Source organism: Cryptomeria japonica, chromosome 3, assembly GCF_030272615.1.
Source record: "Cryptomeria japonica chromosome 3, Sugi_1.0, whole genome shotgun sequence".
Taxonomy (NCBI): domain Eukaryota; kingdom Viridiplantae; phylum Streptophyta; class Pinopsida; order Cupressales; family Cupressaceae; genus Cryptomeria; species Cryptomeria japonica.
Genome location: NC_081407.1, coordinates 984291551 through 984315371, shown reverse-complemented (window position 1 = coordinate 984315371; position 23821 = coordinate 984291551). Strand labels below are relative to the sequence as shown.

Genomic DNA, 23821 nt, shown 5'->3' with positions numbered 1-23821 from the left:
CTGAAGTATTGTATCAGACAAAACAGCATAACACGCAATTCATTCAGCAGTCAAGAAACCGCATAACACGCAGGTTATACGGACTAAGACTTGGAACAGCAGGCTGCCAGCTAAGTGTTTGACGATATCCCTTTGCATTTTTAGTCCTATAACTGCAGGGGATATTTCAGGAAACGGCAAATTGCTCTCACATGAAAAAAAGATCGCATTTAATAAAATGAACAAAATTCTGGTTTTTTTCATTTTCTAAAACATGTTATTGAAGAAACAAGGGGTTCTAAAAGGAAATCAGAGTTCGTCTATGGAAAAGCAATTCGAACACTTACAATGGGTACACTTCAGTAGACGCTATTTGATATTTTCAAATTGTTACAAATGCTTTTTATCATACTTCATTCTAATGGGACTTTATTGGCATTTGGATATTTGCAGGATGCTAAAGCTAAGAAGAAGCAACATATCTTGGGATTGATTGAGGTAACATCTTAATACAACAAATTTTATATATCCAAGTAGCAGGAGAACTTTTATGAAGTATTGACCCTATATGTGCTAAAAGAAATACTAATCAATTTTATTTTCTTCTATTGGTTGAACTGCTATCTTTTGTCTGAATTTTTAAAACATACAAAAATTCAATGCTAATGTTTGCGAGTCATAAAAAATAACTAATGAAAAAATTATGTGTATTGCATGTGTTGATTTCTTCATTCCGTATTTTCAGATATTGTATTGCAGTGAGTACTGAATGCTTGACTATACCTATGACTATGAGTATGGTAGTTATCCTAGTTCTTATACATATTTCAATAAGTGGTATGTGCCACATGAATGTTTATTTTATTCATAACCCTATTTAATCTAGTATTGGGATCATGTATCTTCAGGCGCTAGAGGCGTGCAATCCCACAACTAACCCTATTGATTCACCCTTTCTATCTGGCTTTTGGTCGCTTCTTTACACTGCTCCTACAGATGGTAATCTTGCTTTCTTTAGCATCGACTTAATTTTCTTTTCATTTCTTATCATTTTATTTATTGTTGGAGCATGATCTTATATATGTTTAATGATGTACTGCACAGAAGAAAAAGTGGACAAGTATGCAGGAACTGAGGAAGGCCCTTTTCTTGCAAGGTTGAAACCCTTGTCCCTTGGTACAGTAAGGCAGACTGCAAGTTTTCAGGTTAAAAATCTAACAATATGACTCAGAACAATCAAGCTTCTCTTAGGTTAAAGTAGACACTTTGGATCTCGTTCATATTTAAGCACTTTGAAAATTAAATCTTATAAATTGAACATCATATAATAGGCAGGGAAAATAGTGTATATGTCTAAATAATTTTGAACTAAAGTGGTAGTAAGAAAAACACTTGGAAATAAATGGTGGACAATGCTAGTGTTTTTATTTGGACCTTTTAGTGCACCATAAAATGGAACAAATGTGCAGTAGAGTTGCTTTGCAAGTTAGGAGGGAAAACTCTCTGTAAATAAAAACTACCCTAATTTGCACAATATTACTTGCTATTTACAAATTGTTTTTTAAGATGATTCATACTTATGCCGAATAAAATTAGAAACTTCTCTTTTTGGATTCACCTAATGCAAAAAGCTAAGATGCTTTTCAACTCAAGGCAAACAGTTTTTATATTTTTTACTAAAAATAAATGCTACGACTACATGCTTATGTTGTGCAGCTAAAGTAGAGATTGAACAACACAAGTGCACATAAAGATTGAATAAGCTTAAATACAAAGACATGAATGCTTCAGTAGATAACTTAACAATATAAAGCTTGCAACTTTCTAAAGTACTTTGATCTTCCTCAACACAGCAATTCAAAAGCACGATACGCATGGTAAATTCTCTTGAATTAATATGGAATTATGGAATACCAATAACAACAGTATGCATGGGTGAGAATTACCATTCTATTCTAAGTGCAAAATAACACTTATTTATAATATTTAAAAGATTATTGCACGAAAAATAAACAAAAAGCTAAATACTACTTTTTTAAGAATAACTAATTGCATTAAATGCAATTTCATAACAAAATAATATTTTCTAATACTAGAACTGAAACCATACAACCTCTAGTTAAATTGTATATTGGATTTATTACAAACTTTGGATCTCTCACATGGCAAAAGATCTAAAGATAAATGATTGAAACATAATTGACTTTGGGATATAAACAGAAAATGCTAAAACTAGCGAAAAATTAAAAATAAGGGAAAGCTAAAAATAGATGTAGGTAAAATAAAATCCTAAAATGTGATCTTTTCTATGAAAACAATGATGGCAAGAAATAGAATTTTGGATAGGCAGCTTTGGATGACTTTGATAATTCTACAGCTTTTTTCGTTTTATGACTAACCCTCTAAATACATCTAAAAAAACCTTGAAAATCCACTTTAATATTTTGATTCTCTTTGATAGGCATGCACTTCTTCTTTACACATGCACCAATACACTATAAAATAGGCATTGAACTTGTACTTTTGATATACTTTGTATAGTTGTGCACTTCATTAGGTTGACACTTGTGAACATAATTTTTGGAATTTGAAATATCTCTTTTGTGAGCTGCACACTTGCACCCCAAACACGCCTGCCCTTGATAACTAGATTTGAATGTTCTCTTAGTGAGGTGTGTGTTTGCACCCTAGACACACCTAATAAAGGCTTTTTGAATATTTTATTTTTCTTTATTGAGATGTGCCCTTACCGCCTAGGTGCACACTTGTGTATTAAATTCAAGCTTTGCATTAAATTTGTATTTGAAGAGGTCTGCCCTTGCTCCCCAAGTGCACACCTATATATCGGAATCCACATTACTAATTTCCCTTTGTAAGGAACACTTGCCACCTCTCACAGGACCCTAATAATTGCTTCTTGAACAGATGATTTTACCTTTGTAAGGTGTATACCTTTACACTTAAATACCAAGTGTGCACTTTTGAATTGGCTCCTTTTCATTAGTCAACTGTATTTTCCCTTTGACACATGCACCTGGGAATACGGCAATTTGAAATTAGTTTTTCACAAGTTTTCTCATCATGAGGCACATTTCTCCTACCAACTTCACACCTACAAATAGGCATTTGATTTTGAAAACAAATTACTTCTATTTTAAGGCATCTCTTTGCCCCCTAGTCTTTTTTATTTCACACTCATTGTATATTCATCATTTTGTCTAGGTGCACACCTAGACCTTTCACATGCACTTGTGAATGATACTCCTTTGCACACAATTGCATCTCACTATACTAGATGTGTGCCTCAATTTAATAGACTATTTTTCTGAAACTCAACTCCTTTTACAAGTACACCCCAAACCACTAGGTGGACACCTATAATGGAATTCACTTGAGTCTCTCTTTCTATACCCTCAAATGATTTTAGTCCTTAACTCTATTAATAATAGAGTTGAAAATAATATGGTAAATCAATTAGCTATTGTGCCTCATAATAATTCCACAAATGGTGATGAAGGATGAAATCATTTAATGTTGTGTTGTGACTTTTTTCACACATCGCCCCATTGCAAATGGGGACCCCCCTTTTTTCGCTTTTTAGGGTAGTGTTTTGAGTCGCAAATCTTTGCAAGTCTAGAGTTAGGGGTTTTTCAAAGAGTTTTCCAAAGTTCCTCAGGTCAATTGGAACAGTTATGATCAGATGGACATTCTAACATCTTAGAAGTGCTAAAGCAGGCCAAAGGATAAAAAATGCAACTGCTTAGGGCCAATTCTAACAACTTCCTACTTTTGTGGGATTCTACTTTTTGCTTTTTTGTTTTTTTATTTTTGGCACTTTGGGACTGTTGGCGGTAATATTGTACGGGAATAAAACAATAGTTAACTAGGTAGTACTTTACTTTGTTAGTAATCTAACCTAGGGATGGTAGTTACGGGTGCGACAGTTGCCCCTCGCATCCCCTCGACACCTTTATATACCATGGAAGGTAACTTGTAAACACACACATGATTATGAATGGAAATAGTATCTCTTATATTTGCTTGATCTTATCTGGTATCTATGGCACTATTGTTTTTCGTTAAGCATTCTATCTGTATGTTCTAAACTGTTCACCCAGAGGGTAAACATCTAGTGTCGTTGCCGAAATTTATCCGGAGCACGGGAATATACTACATGGCACGTGGATAATGGGACAACTGTTGACCGAAGGAATGAGTAGTAACCCTGACGAAGAGCCTGAAGAACTATTCGAGGGAGAAATAACACTTACGAAAGATTTCTCCTGCATCCTCCAGGTGGCGATTGAAACACACATACGAAGGGAAGCCACCACCGAGGATGTTCCAGAGGATGCTGTGTGGAGTGCGCTTGGTGTAAGCCCAGTGGTAAATCGTTTGATGAGCAACTTGCCCAACCTTCTGGCACAGGCATTTTTTGCTCTTCAAAACCGTAGGGAAGACACCTATCGAGAGAACCGACGCCAGCAAATCCTACGGGAGTTTCACGAGTGCCAAGAAGAGCAACGCAATGAAACCGAGCGAGGGGTAAATAATCCCTGAACTATGTACGGGCGAAGGAGAATAAACAAGAACACCCCCACTGTAGTGACATACATTGTATGCCAGGGATGAATTAATAAAAGTGTTCTTTTCAATATGATGTCTTGTTCTATTTCATAAGGAGAATTTAGAATTAATGCCCAATCTGCTAAATAAGGACAAAAATAAGAAGAAATACATAGGGGACTCTGAAGCCGCTCAACAAGTATTAATTCTCGAGCAACAAGCAGAATGAAGAAGAAGATTCAAGAGGATTGCCGAGGAAGGAAGCGGCGGAAATGGCAACAATGGCTCTGGCGAGGGCCAAGTTTCTGTACTAATAGAAACCACCTAGAAACGGTTGGGGGACCTTTCCCTAACATTGGAGGAGATTGATGACGGGAGTACAGTAGAGCCGTACATGCCATACAGAGGTGTCGAGACCAGGAGAGAAGATGAGACAGAGACCGAGAACAGAGAGGCAGAGGATACCGGTGCGACCGAAGGTGTCGGGAGGACACAAGGTCACGATAGTAGAAGCAATCTGTTCGGTGCTCGCTCATCACACCTTGGTAGTCAGAGCAACTTTGTGGAGCCCAACGGACCAAATCTCGGTTGAGTACCTTCGGGAGGACCAGTGTTTGGAGGAGTCCCTGGAGGGACAAGTTCGAGTTCCAGAGGGCAGACCGGGCCGGCGCCAAGAAACGTAATGGCGAATCAGCAAAAATTGCCAAAGTTCACCGGAGATGGGAAAGAAGACCCCATACGGCATTGTCATACATGTGAAACAATCTGGTCGGCCAATGGTGTGGCTGATAGGGCGGAATGGGTGGTGCAATTCCCCACCACCCTACGAGGAGTAGCCATTGATTGGTACTCAAATGCTGACAAAACCCAACTGACAACTTGGGATGAATTGCACAAAGCCTTCGAAAAGGAGTTTCGACTCCTTAGAGATGATAATGAAATCGTAGCAGAAATCCTGAGCACCAAGCAAGGGAAAAGTGAGACCATCCGAGCATATAGCCGACGCCTCAAGGAATTGTTGGGAAGAATGGATAACCAGCTCGACAATGGGTTGAAGAAAAGGTGGTTTGTGGAGGGCTTAAAATCGTCACTTAGAAGGAAAATGAAAATTGTACCCCCCACATCCTACGACGATGCCTATAACCGGGCAATGGACCTGGAGAGTGAAGGGAAGACATCCTTAAAAAAGAAAGATAGATCATCTGAAGAGGAGGACTCCTCCGACGGAAGTAGCAGCGACGAGGGGTCTAGTAAAAAGGTGCAAGCCCTTCAGAAGGATATGCATCGCATGATGAAGGAATTCAAGAGCATGAAGGGAAGCACCAGCAAAAATGAGGAAGTATAGTGCGCAGAATGTAAGGAGGAAGGTCACACGAAAGGCTCCTGTCCAAAAAAGGCCTTCTGCGATATTTGCCAAGTGTTGGGACACTCTACCAAAGAATGTCCCTACAACATGGAGACACGGGGGAACCAAATGCTCTTCACCCAAGAGCAACCGTCAGCGACAGCAGGCACATCGCAGCCTCAAGCCAACACCACGGCATCATCTGGCGGTTACAGAGGTAACCGAAGGGGAGGAAGAGGCAACAATAATAATAGCAATAATCGGAGTCGAATGCAGTATGATGCCAAGGGACGGCCGATGATTCTGTGTCGGGCATGCAACCAGTGGCAACACTTTGCGCGGGATTGCCAAAAAGAGGAGACACCCCAACACTTGTGCAGATGGTGTGGTCTTGGAGACCACGATGAGACAAATTGCCCCAAGCCAGGGGTTAACCTCCTCAACATTGAGAAGACTGGTGATAAAGAAGTATTGGCAATCACCCGTGCTCAGACCAAAAAGGCCACTTATCCCGACCCCCGTACGGAGGAGAGATTATGGGAGGCAAAAGCCAACATTGAGCACGAGATGACGACAGAACGACAAATCAATGCAGAGGTGGTGAGTACATCATCCCGTACTGAAGCCGAAAATAACATAATTGGGCAAGTACTGCAGATGGAGGTGCCGATAAGAGTGAAGGACCTTCTAGACACAATGCCACAACTGAGAACTGCCATTTTTAGTTCCATACAAACCATTGCACAGGCACCTTCGGGTGCGACACAGGCAGAAGTTTCGGTCAGCCCCTCGGCTGACCCAATGTTGTTGGCCTTAAATAGTGGTCGGCATCCTGCGGTAGTAGAGATGGGAATTCTCAGGGCTATCCTCAAAGACACCATCGTGGACAGAGGTTCGGGGGTGAATGTGTTACCGGAGGATACATGGAAGAAGCTCGGGAAGCCAACACTATGGCCACCCACATTCAACTTGGTAGGAGTAGACCAACACGGCATCAAGCCACTTGGCACCCTGATGGCCCAGTCGGTGACCATCGGCACACAACCCTTCCTACTGGATTTTGTGGTAATCCCACTAAAGAAGAAGGGGTATGACGCCATCTTAGGGAGAGGGTGGCTGGTTACAGCAAAGGTGAACCACAACTGGAAGAACAACACCTTTTCCATGGAGAAAGGGGGGCGGAAGTACACCATTGATCTGAGGACCTAGGTTGTCGGCGAGGAACTTGCATCATCTGACTTAGATTCAAAGGACTCAAACAGATGGGAGTGGGATACTGTTGTGACCATTTCACACATCGCCCCATCGCAAATGGGGACCCCCTCTTTTTGCTCGTTTTTCGTTCGTTTTCGCTTTCGTTTTTAGGATTTTGTTAGTCAGTTAGTTGTCTGGATTTAGGGTCAAGCCTTAGGGTTTTCATTTTTGTCTTTTCAGGCCAAAATCTAGTCGTTTTTTGAGAGCTTTTGAGCTTCCTTTTCTAGGATGCAAATTTTGAATGCAATAAATTCGCCAGAGTGGTCTAATGTTCAATTGGAATGTTGATGCAGAGCTTAAATTTGTCTAAGTATTGAAAGTGAAATGTGAATCTTTGTCTGATTGAATATTTTGACTAAATTTTGACTTTTTTGATTTTTGATCCTGGGCATTGGAAATGGTTTGTTTTTGCCTTGTGAAGTGTTAAAATGTGAAAAATCATGTTATTTTGGCCTGTAGGAGCAAAATCGCTCCTGTCCCCCAGTGAAGGACGGGAGCTCGTTTTCAAATATCTCATTATTCCTACAGAGTCCAGACAAGTTTCGAGTTGGAAGTGATGGAGAACGACGAGATTTTTCCATTGAATATAAATTGAAGATTTTCATGAGCACAGAAATGCCTCCAGGAGGAAAATCGCTCCTGTCCCTCAGTGAAGGACCGGAGCTACAAATCAAATTTTGCCTTGTCCTTGCGAGATTTCGACGATTTGATGATTTGAAGACGTCCAAAGGGAGATGCTTTACCAAATGAATATAATTTAAGATGCAAATGCAAAGGAGAATGGTCCAGAATGCAAAGTTCGCTCCTGTCCCTCTCCAAGGGACCAGGGCGAAGTACCTTATCGCTCCTGTCCCTCTCCAAGGGACCAGAGCGATGTCCTTCATTGGGCAAAATCCAGGCAAAAAAAACCAAGACAAGTTTACGTTCAAAGGCAAGGAAGACGGTGAGATGAACTCATTGAATATAAATTGAATATTTTAAAACGTCCACAAGGGTCCCAAAAGGCCTAGTTCGCTCCTGTCCCTTGGGAAGGGACCAGAGCGATTTTTGTTATAATTGATTTTCTGGCCAAGCTACAAGCAATGTTAAGGCATGGACGAATGGAGTAGAGCATGACGAGTCCGTTGAATATAAACTTGGAATCTGACAAAGTGAAATAAGAGCCACAAAAGGAGGATCGCTCCTGTCCCTCTCCAAGGGACCAGAGCGATATCTACATAATGGCGTAAATTTCAAAAGGCAAACAAGTTTCGAGCAACCAAGAGGGTCGAAAGGACATCATTTCACATAATGAAGATAATTGCAAGTTGGTAAAAACAAGAACAAGCACATAATGATGAACTTCGCTCCTGTCCCTCAGGAAGGGACCAGAGCGATGTTGGATATATTGGTCATTTCATGCAAGATTTACGTAAGGTCAAGATTTCGCAACGTCTTAGAGGGTCCATGGTGCCTTTTGAAGATGGTATATAGAGATTTTGAATGTAAAATGATCATCATTTTGAACATGGAGACCATATCGCTCCTGTCCCTCTCCAAGGGACCAGGGCGATTTGCTTTGGACTCTTTATTTTGCTTCAAGTTCAAACTAAGTTAAGACTTCACAAGGTTATGCAAGGTTCGAGGCGTTCTTTGAAGACCACATGCCGAAGTTTTGAACGTCCAAACGTTGCTAGTCAAGCTAAAAAGCTCACATCGCTCCTGTCCTTTGGACAAGGACCAAGGCGATCCCATCAAAAACACTCATATTCCTTCAAAGTCGAGGCAAAGCAAGGATGGGCATGGTAAAGGACGGCGTTTGGAGGACATCACAATGAAGATCGAAGTTGGAAGTTGCCAAGGTCAAGGAGAAAACATGGATCGCTCCTGTCCCTCTCCAAGGGACAAGGGCGATGATCCCTTTAAACGTCCAAACACGTCATGAAAACAAATGGAGCAAGCGTAAAAGGAACGAGCAAAGATACTATTTGCTTTACAATCAAAGACCGAAGGTCGAAGATGCATAGTGAACGTGAAAATATGAAGATCGCTCCTGTCCCTCTCCAAGGGACCAGGGCGATAAACATCCAAAAGGCACCTATGAACGCACACAAGGCAATCAAATTCGAAGGACTCATCAATGATCAATATTGAACGTGGAGATGAAGGAGTTGGACGTAAAAAATGCAAAAATCAAGACAAAATCATGGATCGCTCCTGTCCCTCTCCAAGGGACCAGGGCGATGAGGTACGTCCCTTTCATTTTCATAATATTGGCGCCAAATAAACAATTCGAATTTCCTTAAAATGCTAAGTTCGATAAAATTGAAAATCTAATTTAAACTAGCATTTAATATGGCGTTGATCCTTTATTAATTATTTTGCCTTTATTAAAATCGAAATTTGCAAATTAAAAAACGTAAGGCATTTAATAATTAATTAATTAATTAATAAAAATCGCATGGAGCGCTCATTTAAGGGAGGTCGGCCTTTTTGTTTTATTTAAATCATTTAAAATCATTAAAAAATCATTTCATATCCTCAAGTCGGCCTAAGGAATGAATGCAATGCAAGCGCTATATATGGAGGGTGAGAACTATTATTGTCATATCATTATTTTTATCCTTCATGCGAATTAAGGAGAAGCGAAGATAGTGCGAAGTATTTCATGTATGGTGCGAATTCAAACCAAAGGTGGCGCTAGTCTATCAAAGGGTGGTGCGATATTTGAAGACTTCATTGGAGCGAATTTGCCAAGGATTGAAGACCACGTCAAAGGGGCGAAACTTGGAAGATTTGTTTGGGCGAACTTGAAGATCCATTTGAGCGAATTGTCAAAGGTGCAATTGAAGATCGCGTTTGATCCAAAGGTGGCGAAGTCGATCTTTTGAGGAGATAACATTGAAGATCATTTTTACCTCAATTTTGCCTAGGCGATCTTTTCCTTTTTGCATTCTAGAGTTAGCTCTCTATTGAGGTATGGCGATTTGATTTTATTGCTTTATTCATTCATCGTCATATTTTAAATTTTGAAATTTTGAAATTTTGAATCTCTTAGCTCAATCATCGTTGTTTTTTAGGAAATGATAACTCTAGAGACTTATCATGATGTTTCCTAAAAACTTCTCTCTCTAATCTATGTTATTCATTGCAAAATCTAGTTCTCATAATGAAATGTTGTGTAGGTATGGTGACCCCGAAGGCGGGAGCATCCACCAGTCGCTCAGCTCTCATGAAAGAAGATCAGAGGACCGAAGAAGTGGAGACCAAGATCGTGTCGAAGTGGAGCAACATTGGAGATACAAACTTGGGGAACTTTAGCACGAAGAAGTTTCGAGAGGTCCCTTACATTGGCAAGCCATCACCTGTCGCCCGGAGAATAATAGAGAGTGGCATCATCAAGGCGGCCGGTTTTTCTCCAGCTATTCAGTGCCACGAGTTGATGATCGAGTGTGCCCGTCACTACAATCCACAGTCCAGGACAATTGTGTCCAATGAGGGAAACACTTTGGCATACCTTTCAGAGGAAGCCATAAGTGAAGCTTTCCATCTTCCAGAGCACAGGGACATGATATACAAGAGCATTGAAGGAGCCAGATCAGTGTACGATGATGATCCAGATGCTTGCCTAAGCATAATCAATAAGAACTGGCTACTTAAGAGTCGTCCCCGTCTAAGCAAGGTACCGAACACACCACATCGGATTGATTTCCAGGAGGAGTACAGAGATTTGATTACTATGCTCAACAGAGTTACAGGAGCACCTCATGCCTTCTATTTTGAGAAGTGGATGTTTTACTTCATCCAGGTGATTGTTCAAGGAAAGGGTACGATACATTGGGCTAGGATAATTAGCCATTGCTTAGACGTACAGTTGAGGAGACTCAGGGCTACTAAGTCCTTCCACATGAGTTCATACGTCATCTATGCTTTGATCAGGAGTGTTGAGTACGCAGGACTACCTCACAGAGGAGTGATTGGAAGAGGACCCGGCGAGGTCAGAGCTTGTGAATCCTATGCCTACTTGCATCATCCGCCAGGGAAAAACTACAAGTTAGTTAATGATACTTTCACGATGAACATCACAAGGACGTTGCAAGGAGGGATTCACAACAGATTATCTCAGGATGCCCAGGAATTCATCAAAAGGTACGGTGCTTGGTTCATTCAGTTTCCCAAATTCACTTACATTAGAGTGCATGGATGTCCTTTACCTCCATACATGTTGCCGAGGTATCCGACAGACAGAATTGTGTTACTTGAGGTAACAAGGCAGTTGGCAGCATATGTGAAGGCATTCAGACACAGACATCAGAATGGAGTCCAAGTACCTATTATTTTGGGTAATTCAGTTGAGGTATGTCCTAATGTCTTAGCCATGGATGACGCAGAGAAGGAGTTAGCCTTGTATTCTTTTTCATCTTTTGCTTGGAGAAATAGCTTTGATCCACATGGACATTTAGAGGAGACGGTCGGTAGAAGATTTAGACATGAGCATCAGATTGAGGATTTTATGATGAACCTCCTAGATGATCTTGAGGTGAAACGAAAGATACATTCTAGATTGCCTTTGGATTTCATCAGGAAATGCAGGATTTACAGAGTGGCCGACCAAGCTCAGGACAATGGCAGGCATATCCAGTCTTCCTATGATAGAGAAAGCAAAACAATAAGGTTGGATTGGAATGAGCCCGAGGTTGTGGATTTAGATGCTTTGATGGCACCAGTCTTGTCTTGTCCTCGCAGATGGGTAGACGTTCAGCATCAGAAGTTGAGAGAACAAGGCGTAGCTATGTCTTTTACTTTGGAAGAAAAATCAGCCGAAGGTGGAGCCAGTGTGAGTGAAGGCAATCCCAATCCTAGGAATTCAGGTGAAGGTAACCTTCGATGTGCCAGTGAGGGCAATCTCCATCCGAGAGGTTCAAAGAGAAAGGAAAGAACAGAAAAGAAAGAGTCTTCCAAGAAAAAGCATGGGGCCAACAAAGATCAAGTACCAGGTACTTCTTCTAGATCAGAGAATAGAACAATTCAAGTAGAAGAGTCCATGGAGTCTATGGTACAGAATGATAGACAGGAGGAAGGACAGGCACAGCATGTTTCGTCAGATGGATCTCTCCAAGACTATGAGTTGGATGAAGACAAAGAGGACAATGAAATGACATCTCCTCCCAGACAAGAAGAAATAGTGCATAAAGAGATTCAAGTTCAAGAGACAAGATCGAATATCCCAGATTGGTTGAAGGAAAGATTGACTAAGGTGATCGTAGTAGAGGACGAGGACAATGCAATTGATTTAGAGAGCCTTGTTGGACGCTCACATGAAGTAACAGAAAAGAAGAAGGCTACCAAGATGTCCAAGATGATTCGAGATGAGACTGGATCCAGAAAACTGCAGATAGCTACACCGGCAGCAGACAAATATGAGGGTGAGATCCTAGCAGAGGAATATGATATACAGACTTTTGAGTTAGGACCATCCACAGCAGAGCAGACTTTAGACGATGCCACCGACACATTTGAAGCATTGAAGGACAAGCTTAGAGAAGAAGTGGAAAAAAATAGAAAGCTTGAGAGAGAGAGAGGTGCATGGAGGACATATTTCAGTCACATCAATGAACCTTTGGGACGTCAGGATCCAGTTAGATCACCAGTGCAGGCATTGCCCCTTCAATCGATCAATGAAGCAGAAAGATTCAGGAACCTGGTCCAGCGTACATGTAGTTGGATGGATAGATCTCATACAGTGGCCATAGAGTTTGTTACAAGGATGACGAAGATTATTCATCAGGCTATCCAAGTTCTTGAGATAATCCACAGATTGATGGTAACAGTAGCTGCATTTGCCCATACCAAGGACGTTATCATCCCTGTCTTGAAAGTAATAAGACATACATCCAGAAGAATTTTAGCGCAGGAGAGGATCTTGGAAGGTGATTCTCACAGTTTATTTCAGTGGTCAACCTTACTCCATATAAAGAGTGTTCTCTTCGAGGACATCAGTGTTAGATGTGGTCAAGTTGAGGAGGTGATCAATCCGATCCAGGACAGAGTATTTGAGGTACTTCGTACCATTCTTGGCAGAAGGATCGAGGTCGAGACAGATGTGGATATACAAGAATTTGAGGATAGAATCAAGATCATCTTTCGCAAGGACGCAGATGTTACAGATGAACAGTATGATCAGATGTACGCCACCATGCTCCTGATTGATAGAACGAAGGAACTTGAACCTACTTGGGACGCAGCTCTTCTAGATGCATTTGATCAGATCATCCACTTAGAAGAGAGTATCAAGAATCTTCCCGAGATTCCAATCACAGAAATCGAAGGAATCGTGACAAAATTCATTGCATATGCTAAGAAAGAGAATTGGAAAGGGAATAAGATTCTAGATGAAAGGTTGTTACAGATGACATGACATCTTATTTCTCATTGGTTGATACCTCCTAGGTTTTTGTGCCAAATTTAATATTTGGCTATGTATTTAATATTGTTCAGTAAAAAGGAGGTCATTTGTAACAAACCCTAATTAGGGTTTAGGTGTCATGATCTTGTCCGTTGATTTACTTTCAATCTGGACCTTTCATTGTAATTGGGGATGCTATTTATACCCCCATTTTTCATTTCATTTGGTAATAGTTAATAGTGTAATAGAGAGTCAATAGTTGATTAGAGTTATAAGCAATTTTATTTTGTAGCAAGATTGAGTCTTGAAGAGAGAAATTCAAGCAATTGTTGTACATGATGACTTGGAAATCAATAAAATATTGAAGTTATGGTGTTTTGTTGCAAATTTCTTGAGTTATCTTCATGGTTGTTTGATACACTTGAATCGTGCTCAATCGAAGTAGTTTGTTAATTTGAAAGACTAAGTGTGAGATTTGATATTTGGTAGGATTCGTAATCCAAACCACTAGCTTCTTGCTGATTGTAGGAACGCCTTGTGTGGTCGACTGGAGAACACTTTGAGTCCTTAATCTTCGATTATCATTGTGTCTTGGATATGTACCTTCGTAGTAGTGTCCTTGATCTTTGATGCATTGAATACCATTATATTACCTTAGAAGATCGCACTAATTTCAATTGAGTTGTTATCTTATGGCAAAATTGAAGTTGGTTGAGTCTTGCCAAATCTCGTCCATACTAAGTCATTCATAGGGTTAGGATAGATTAGACCTCTTTAAACCCTATCTCTTTTGCTTTTTTTTTTGAAAGTTCCTTTTAGTTTAGTAAAATCTTCGAGCTTTAGAATGCGTAAGACCCCTTGAAGGAAACAGCAAATCACATCATACCACTAAAAAGCTTGTCCACACGTAGAGACCCTACTAAAAGAACCTTGGAGTCTACCTAACTGATCCATTACGCGAATCTTCAGCAGTTAGAGACTATTTTCTCAAGAGAGGATAAGATGCCTATTGGTATTTTATTCTGTGTATGATTGTGTACAAAATACACGTCAACAGATACCTATGAAGGTAAAGATGAGAGGGAACCAAATGACGAAGGAGTACTTGAACTCGGTGGATGCTCAGAAGATGACACTTCCTCATTGAATGGACTCTTCCACTGGCAAATGGAAGACTATGAAGTGTTTCACCCTGCTTGTCACATGCTGCAGATTGAGGACGAGCCAAGCGAGGAGGAGTTCCCGCTAGAGTACACGGAGTATAAGGAGGGAGACGCCAAAGTAAATGATGTCTCGGCGTACGAATTTTCAAAGGATAGACCAATGCGGTACGAAGACCCCCCACTGTGAAGGAGATGAACTTAGGAGATACTACCAACCCTCGAAATATCTGGGTAGGCGACGATTGGAGCCCGGTGCTGAAGGCCGCAACATTCATAATCTTCATGGAATACAAGGATGTATTCGCTTAGTCCTACAAGGATCTGAAGGGGGTCCTGCCAGAAATGTGCGTCCATCGAATACCATTGGTCCCGGGAGCCCAACCGGTACGAAAGAGGCTGTACCGAATGAATAAGAATTATGCTGCCAAGGTGAATGAAGAGATTGAACGGATGCTGGAGGTCGGCATCATATTTCGGGTGGAGACAAGTGAGTGGGTCTTGCCGATTGTGATCTCACTGAAGGAGGAGGCCAACCAGATCCGCATCTGCGTGGATTTTCGGTGCCTCAACGCAATCACCATCAAGGATCCGTTCCCTATACCTTTCACAGACAGCATCCTGGAGGAGGTGGCTTGCCATGAAATGTACTCATTTCTGGACGGCTTTTCGGGATACAACCGGATTTCAATAGCTGAGGAGGACAAGTTGAAGACCACCTTTGTGGTGGAGGATGGAGTCTATGCGTACAACCGGATGCCGTTTGGGTTGTGCAATGCTCTCGCGACCTTCCAAAGGACAGTCCTTCACATCTTTGATAAGATGTCTGTGGGAAATTTTAAAGCTTTTTTGGATGACTGGTCGATTTTCAGTAGCGAAGACGCTCACTTGGTGGCGCTAAGAGAGTGCATGGAGAGATGCCGAAGGGCCAGGCTCGCCTTGAATCCACGGAAATGCAGATTTATGGTACCACAAGGAAATTTGTTGGGCCATATCGTTTGCAAAGCTCGACTAAAAACTGACCCGGATAAGGTACAGGTAATTGTAGAAATGGAGTCACCCATTGATGTGACGGGAGTGAAGTCCTTCTTGGGACACATTGGATACTACCGAAAGTTCATTAAGAACTTTGCCCAACTTTCATTCCCATTGGACAAACTGACAAGGAAGGGCAAACCGTACATATGGGAATCGACACAAGGGGAAGCATTCGAGGAACTCAAGAGGAGACTGGTGGCAGCATCCATTCTGGTCTATCCAAACTGGGACTGAGAATTCCATGTACACGTGGATGCCTCAAACTATGCCATTGGGGCTACACTGGCACAAGAAGGGGGACATGGGTTGGACCACCCCATCTATTTTGCCAGTTGGTTGATGTCAAAAGACAAGAGGAACTATAGCACCATCGAGAGGGAGGCCCTCGGAATGGTCTATGCCGTAGGAAAATTCCGACACTACTTGCTGGCAACACCCTTCACTTTCTATGTGGATCACCAAGCTTTGATGTACCTGGTAAACAAACCCATCATCCAAGGCAGGATAAGCAGGTGGCTACTGCTCCTTCAGGAGTTCACGTTCACAATAATTGTACGGCCAAGCAAAAGCCATGTCATTGCTGATTAGTTGTCCCGGATTAGGTCGAGAGAGCCCCCAGAGGGGTGAATGATGAATTTCCAGATGCTCACCTATTCAAGATCGCAATACTACCACCATGGTATACTGCCATTGGGGAATATCTCTCCACTTTCGTGTTCCCACAAGGTATGCCACCGAGAGAACGGAGGAAACTCGTGTTGAGAAGCCGCACGTTTCAGTTGATTAATGGATTGTTGTATAAAATGGGACCTGACTAGGTATTTTGTCGGTGTGTAATGGAGGAAGAGGTGCCAAGCATTCTGAGGGAGGCACATGAGGGGCCTGCGGGAGGCCATATGGGACCAGACACTACGGCAAGAAAGGTGCTGCTAGCGGGCTTGTGGTGGCCCACATTATATAATGATGCTAGAGAATGGGTAGTAGGTTGTGATACGTGTCAGAGAGCGAGGAAGCCACTGAAAAGGGATTTCATGCCCCTCAACCCTTCGCATGCTCAGGAACTATTCGAGCGCTGGGGGTTGGATTTTATTGGGCCACTCAAGGCCAGCCACGCCAGGAGGTGTCGCTACATTGTGGTAGCCACAGAATATTTAACCAAGTGGGTTGAAGTGCGGGGCCTGCCTGACAACTCGGTCGTAAGTACAGCAAGATTCATTTATGAGCAAATCATTACACGGTATGGTATCCCTATGCAGTTGACCAACGACAGGGGTGGACATTTTGTGAACCACGTTATCAAACTCCTCACTACTGAATTTAAAAATTTTCATTCGTTGTCCAGCCCCTATTACCTGCGAGCCAATGGGCAGGCCTAGGCTACCAACAAGATTCTCGTGGGGGTAATTTAAGGGTCTTGTAGTGTCGAGGGAGAAGACTGGGAAGAAAAATTACCTTCGGTCTTGTGGGCCTACCGCACAACCTACAAGGTGACCACCGGCCAGACTCCGTTCCAACTCATGTACGGGCAGGAAGCTGTTGTGCCAGCGGAATTCATGGTGCCAAGCCTTCACATTGCAATCAAGAACAGACTGGGGGACATGGAGAGCCTGAGGGAGAGATTGTATGTCTTGAACAAGCTGGATGAGAAAAGAATGATGGCCCAGTTGGCTACGAAGGCAACCCAACAAAGGAGGAAGTTGTGGCACGACAAGCACTTAAAGCGAATGAGGTTTTCTCCAGGACAACTGGTACTGAAATATAATGGGCGTAATGAGATTAAACCGGGCAAATTCAAGGTACGATGGTTAGGACCATATAAAGTCCGCGAGGTGGCAAAGAACGGGGCAGTGAAGTTGTGGACACTGGATGGATGGGAGGTTGCAGGCAGCACCAATGGGTCGAAATTAAAGTTGTATCACGAGCAGAGGCGATCGAACGACCCCGAATCCTCCCGAAGTAATAATAATTAAAAAAAAAAGGTGCACCATACAGTAGAGTTGCGTGCTCACAGTGCGGTGGAGCTGCGTGCTCACCGTGCAATGGGGTCGCGTGCTCACCGCTTGGTGGCACCACGTGCTCCTATGCCGTAGAGCCGCATGCTCACCGTGCGGTGTCTCCCGCCGCTCCTATTTGCTTAATCAACCGTACGACCAGCATAGCATAAAACCCAGGATAGCAGACGACAGAGGAAACGAAGGAAATCACCATCGTACGGTTAAGCACCGTACACCGTATGCTAGGCAAGATAGCAGAAACAGTTCCGTACGATTGAGGCAAAGCGATCGTACGACGGAAAAGAGGTTAGCAAGGTTGGCAATTACCAGTCGTAAGGCGAGCAGGAGACAACCACGCACACTGTACACCGTACATCGTACGGAAAACGCCATCATACCGTACATCCTCGTTGTCCGTATGGTGAGGGAAGACATTCAGAAGGCAGACCCGAGAAGGAAGGGAAAACAAGAAAGTGGCACGTGCAAGGAGATTAAAGAGCAATAAAACCAGATTAAAGTAATTAATCTCGGTTCAATGGACACAAACAAGAATAAGGGGGATTGGAGAAAACGGTTGCAACCGTTAGAAGAAAAGTTATAGGCCGGGAGAAGAATTGTTGAATCAAGTAAGGACACAGACAAGAGAGTTTTTCCATCAGGTGTGCATGTTGCAAGTAGGTAGCTTGGGGATGAGCAGCACTCAGAAAGGCAAGAAACATCGTCCGAAGACCCAGACGGCAAAGGAGAAGGAAGAGGTAACAGTGGACAACATCGTGTTTGAGGGTCTTAATGGACTAGATTGTAGGAATTGGTGGACGAAGACATCTCATGACGACCCAATAAAGAAACATCTCCGCCAGGCACAGGTACATTGGGCTATACAAATGCCAGTTTTTTGTATAAAAGATTTTGAGGTAGTTTTGTGTGCCATGATTGGCACCTATGATAGACATCGCCGCCAGTTCGTATTTGAATACCAACACCAGTGGATAACTGTTTCCTTCACAGCAAGCGAGTTCACAAGGGTTTTTGGGATACCTGGAGTGAAGGGAAAAAACAATTGATACTTCGCAGAAAATCACTCGAGACATCCGTGCCACCTTGCTACAGTTAATGTTGCAGGATAACCTCACACAAGCAGAAAAGGATAGCCTCAAAAGTGTTGGTAAGGGAAGGGGGGTCAAGAAATCATTTTTGGCAAAGGGAGTATGGAGAATTCAGCATTCCTTCAATGAAGTTTACATGTCTTTTGCAACAATCTTTGCCTTCTCTTTCTACTCTACTCTAAAATGCTATCTACTATTGAGCTACTAATTATTGACTCTCTCTTTTGCTAACTCCTAACTATTCTCTGACTATTAACTATTAACCTTTACAAATGAGGAGCCAGGGCTTTATATAGAGAGCCCTTTACAGATTGATGGCTCTGATTGACTTAGAATCAATGGCTAGGATTATAAGACAGAAACCCTAATTAGGGTTTGTTATAACAAACTTCCCTAGCCAATGAGAAAATTACATTCAATATTTGAGAACCAATAGGAATCAGGCCTTGAATCTGGTCATGCTGAGGTGGACCAATCCGACCGATGGAATGATGACTGGGATGCCACCTTGTCTAACGCTTGTGACTTGGTTGATCCTCCTCTATCTCTGACATGATAAATGATGTACTTCCTTTACTTCCATGCTTGATGAGGTTTCCTTATTGTCAAGTCTTCTTGCTCCAGTAGCATATCTCGCCTTGAAGTGCTGGCAAAGCCTTTCTTTGTCATCTTGTGGTTCCTTAGTATGGCGAAATGAAGGTTTTGGAGATAGCTGGCAACTTCTTGAACACCTGTAGTCTTCCAACGCTTCAAAACACCTTGAATCCACCTTTATGCCTTAGGAATGTCCTTGATGATGATGGATTGGAATAGGTCGTCCTTGTCCTGGCTTGGTCTCCTCCTATCTGTAAAATAAATCAAAGGATGATTAAGTACATATGACATATTCATTTCAACATAGCATTTTCCACCTTAAATCATTAATGAGAAGACATCAAAATGGAATTTCGTTCAATATCCTCTCTAGGGACAGGCCCTATTAGAATTTCACTCTGGACCCTTTGGAAGGGTCAGAAGCGAAATTTTTCATTTTAGCTCAAAATTCACTCCAAAATGCCTCCAAGACAAGCATATGCTAGCTTTCCCTTTCTAAAGCCTAGGAATCCACAACTTGGCCTTCATCATGAGCAAATTAGGTGAAGTTGAGAATTTCGCTCTAGACCCTTTGGAAGGGTCAGGAGTGAAATTCAAGTTTTAGACTTGATCCTTCATTTTCTTCATTCCAATTCACCTTACAAGGCAAGAATACCTCACTCCACCTTCAATCATGCCATAGGGATCAAAGTTTTGGCTTCACACAAGGAGAAAATAGGTGTTTTGAGGAATTTCGCTCTGGACCCTTTGGAAGGGTCAGGAGCGAAATTCTTTCTTTGCTTGTTTTCTCTTACTTAGCTCCATTCTTCTCACTTTGTTCTACCTTGACTCTCCCTTTGGATCCTTCTCTCATGCTTGCAACACTTTGTTTGACCTCAAAATGGCTTGCTAGGAGAAATTCGCTAAAAATCATGGCCAGGGACAGGACCTATTTAGGATTTCGCTCTGGACCCTTTGGAAGGGTCAGGAGCGAAATCCTTGTCCTAGCTCAAAATCTTGGACATTGGTGGCCAAAATCCATTCAAGGGAAATCCTATGGGCATCTCCCAACTTATCTCATCTTGATCAAGACTTGTTTCAACACAAATTTTGAAAGATAGAATAGGTTTTAGGATTTTCACTCTGGACTCTTTGGAAGGGTCGGGAGCGAAATCCTTGTTCTTGAGCTTATTCCTTCATTCTTCCACTTCAATTCACCTCAAAGATCAAGGAAACATAACTCTATTCCTCTCTAGGCCATAAAAACCAAAAGTTTGACTTGTTTTGAAGGGGAAATAGGCGATCTTAGGAATTTCGCTCTAGACCCTTTGGAAGGGTCAGGAGCGAAAGTCTAGTTTTTGCTCAATTCCTTCACATTTGTTGATTACTAGCAACTCAAAGTCATGCCCAAGGACATCTGCAATCCTAGTTCACCCTGACCCACACTTGTCTTGGCATAAATTTGAGAGAAAAAAGAGGTTTTGGGGAAATTCACACTCTAGGCTTGATATTTCATCTTTTCAACTCCAATCTTCTTTGGAAGGCAAAAATACATCACTCTTTACCCAAGGAACAAGGTTTGTAGCCTAAGCAAGGGAGCAAATGAGGTTTATAAAGAATTTCGCTTTGGACCCTTTGGAAGGGTTAGGAGTGAAATTCATCCTTTAGGCAAAATCTTCATCTTTCAATGCTTTCAACCACTTCTCAAGGCAAGAACATATCAATCCACCTTCCAACATGCCTTAGAAACCAACACTTGGCCAAAACTAGGAAGGAAATGAAAGCTATGGGGATTTTCACTCTGGACCCTTTGGAAGGGTCAGGAGCGAAATCCTCATTCTTGGTTAAATTCTTCTCACTTTGTGACCATGCTTGCTTAGATGTATGCCTAAGGATCCCTTTAATCTCAACCAATACCAAGTTTGAGGTAAAATTGGAGCAAGATGGAGTCTTTAAGGATTTCGCTCTGGACCCTTTGGAAGGGTCAGGAGCGAAATTCTTGTTTAGGCTCAAGTTCTATCACTTCTCCACTCCAAAATGTCTTCCAAGGCAAGCATACACTAGTCTTCTCTCCACCAAGGCCTGGGAATCCATTTCTTGACCTTCATCATGAGCAAATCAGGTGAAATTGAGAATTTCGCTCTGGACCCTTTGGAAGGGTCATGAGTGACAAAGGGTCCAGAGCGAAATTGAAATTCGCTTTGGACCCTTTGGAAGGGTCAGGAGCGAAATTTGACATTTTGGTCTCTCCGCCAGGATTCATATATGGAATATAACATTTAAGTATAAGTGAAGAAGAAAGATCACTTATACTTTAAGTTATATTCCATATATACTGTCAGGATGTTTGAGAGTGGTTTCGGACCTCTAGGAGTTATAATGCAAAATCTAGTTTTTGGAGGATTCTTATATTTTCCAGACTTAGTCAAATTTCAAGATCAGGATGACATTCCAGACTTAGCCAAATTTCAGGACATTTGAAGATTAGGATGACATTCCAGGCTTCATCACTCACCAATTTGACTTAACTCAAACCTTCAAAGATGATATTCACTCACCAAGCTTCATTGACCTCCTCAAACTCAAACAAGACACAATTAGCAACAAGAGCAAAACTTTGTCCTAAGGAAGACTTTCAAAGATGACCCTAACTCAGAGCATCCACTGACTCACCTTTAGCTAAAACAGAACCTGCTCTCTTAGTGATCCCTTTGGCAACACTCAGCATGCAAAGGCTAATAGACAAAAACCCTAAAAGGCCTAGAAACAAACCCCAGAAAGCAAAAAAGTAGGGGTCCCCATTTGCAATGGGGCGATGTGTTAATATGTCACAACAGAACTGTCGGCCAAATCCGATCTCAAATACTAATGCGGACCTGTAATATCCCCCTTAATTGTTTTCAATTATTTCAGTTTACAATCAACACAAACACCCGTTAGGGTTAGAAAATGAAATCCTAATATTGTTGAAAGTAACTCTTTCCACCTTTTGATCGAGAGCCCAATTTGGGAGGGTAAGAGCATACAGTGTTGAGGGGATCGTTAGATGCAAGAAACTGAAATTGATTACAATACTTGGGTGGCAAGCCAGCCCCTTCCACTTTTCAGCAGGATAATGAGAATACTGAAAGATCACTTGGTGGTAAACCAGCCAAGAAGTTGAAGTAGCTATCACTCAATCGCTTATCCTGCGGGAGGACTAGAAATGAAATTACAAATCAACTCTATCGCTTATGCAGCGGGAGGATAGTATTACAATATTCAAAGTAGGCGACAAAGCCAACCTCTTCCACTTATGCAGTGGGACTAAGAGCAATAATCCAATTAGATAGATGTTAGTACTACTAACCATCTTTACAATGCACAATATGGATTACAAATTAAGAGAAATCGCTATCCCAAAGATAGGCGGCAAGGCCAGCCTCTTCCACTTTGCATTGGGTTTGAGAAAGATCAATAGAAATTGTTGTTAGTACAACTACCAGCATTACAATATGAATCATAGAAGATAAGAATGAAGAACCAACAGCTGCAAACAATTACCAAGATCTTTCTCTCCACACCAAAGAACCTGTTGTGACCTTTTTCACACATCGCCCCATTGCGAATGGGGACCCTTCCTTTTTCCTTCTTTCTAGGGTTTTTGTTAGAGCCTTGCAACCTTCCTGCATCGGTATTGCCAAGTTTGCCAGTTTTGAACAGTTTGAGTCTTAAGGATTGAAAGTCAATTTTTGCAAACCAGGTGATAATAGGGTCTAGACACCGTTAAAGTGTCCAAAAAGGCCAAAGGACGAAGAACGCAATTGCTTTGAGCGAATTCGAACAACTTTCTATTTTTGGAAAGTTTTCTTTTTTGCTTTTTCCTATTTTTTAGGAAGTTTCGTTTTTGGCATTTTTAGCTCGATCCCTGGATGGCTATTTTTAGAAAGTTTTGCCTATTTTTTAGGGATGTCTTTTTTTTGCTTTTTCCGAGTGGGGAACTAGGGTTTGCTCCGGTACCACTGACCTGCATCAATCGCAATCTAAAATTTTCAAGTTTTGACCCAAAAAGCTAAGTTCCTAAATTTTAGGGGTCATGGTGCTTCAGATGGGTTACCTGAGTATGGGTTTCAAATATCATATTAATTTGGCTAAAATTGAAGAAGTTATCAAATTTTGAAGTTTTACGAATATTTCTCTAAGTCTGGCTAATCATATGTGGTGGTGAATGTTATGTCAGGAGCTTCACAAAGTCCGCCCTCATGGAAGGGAAGCGTGGTTATGACCTTCTCAAAGTCCGCCTTGCTACAAATGAAAGGTTCTCAAACATTACAAAGTCTGCCATGGAGGAGAGATAAAGTCCGCCCTATGGATGATGGAGAAAGAAATTCTTAAAGTCTGCGCTATTGAGATGGAGACTCACAAAGTCCGCCCTACTCTTG

The 23821-nt window shown here is 41.9% G+C and overlaps 1 protein-coding gene across 3 annotated transcripts in view; it reads left to right on the top strand.

Moving 5' to 3' along the window:
- Nucleotides 1–328: 328 nt before the first annotated feature.
- The window catches only part of LOC131076199 (fibrillin protein 5 homolog), a 51780-nt gene continuing 28287 nt past the window's right edge, over nucleotides 329–23821 (top strand). For 2 of the 3 annotated variants that reach the window (XM_058013252.2, XM_058013253.2), the window contains exons 1-3: nucleotides 329–477; nucleotides 888–978; nucleotides 1084–1184. In XM_058013252.2, the coding sequence (XP_057869235.2) occupies nucleotides 376–477; nucleotides 888–978; nucleotides 1084–1184 (294 nt within the window). In that variant the 5' untranslated portion in view covers nucleotides 329–375. The remainder of the gene's footprint in view (nucleotides 478–887; nucleotides 979–1083; nucleotides 1185–23821) is intronic. The other variant, XM_058013251.2, reaches the window with a different exon arrangement.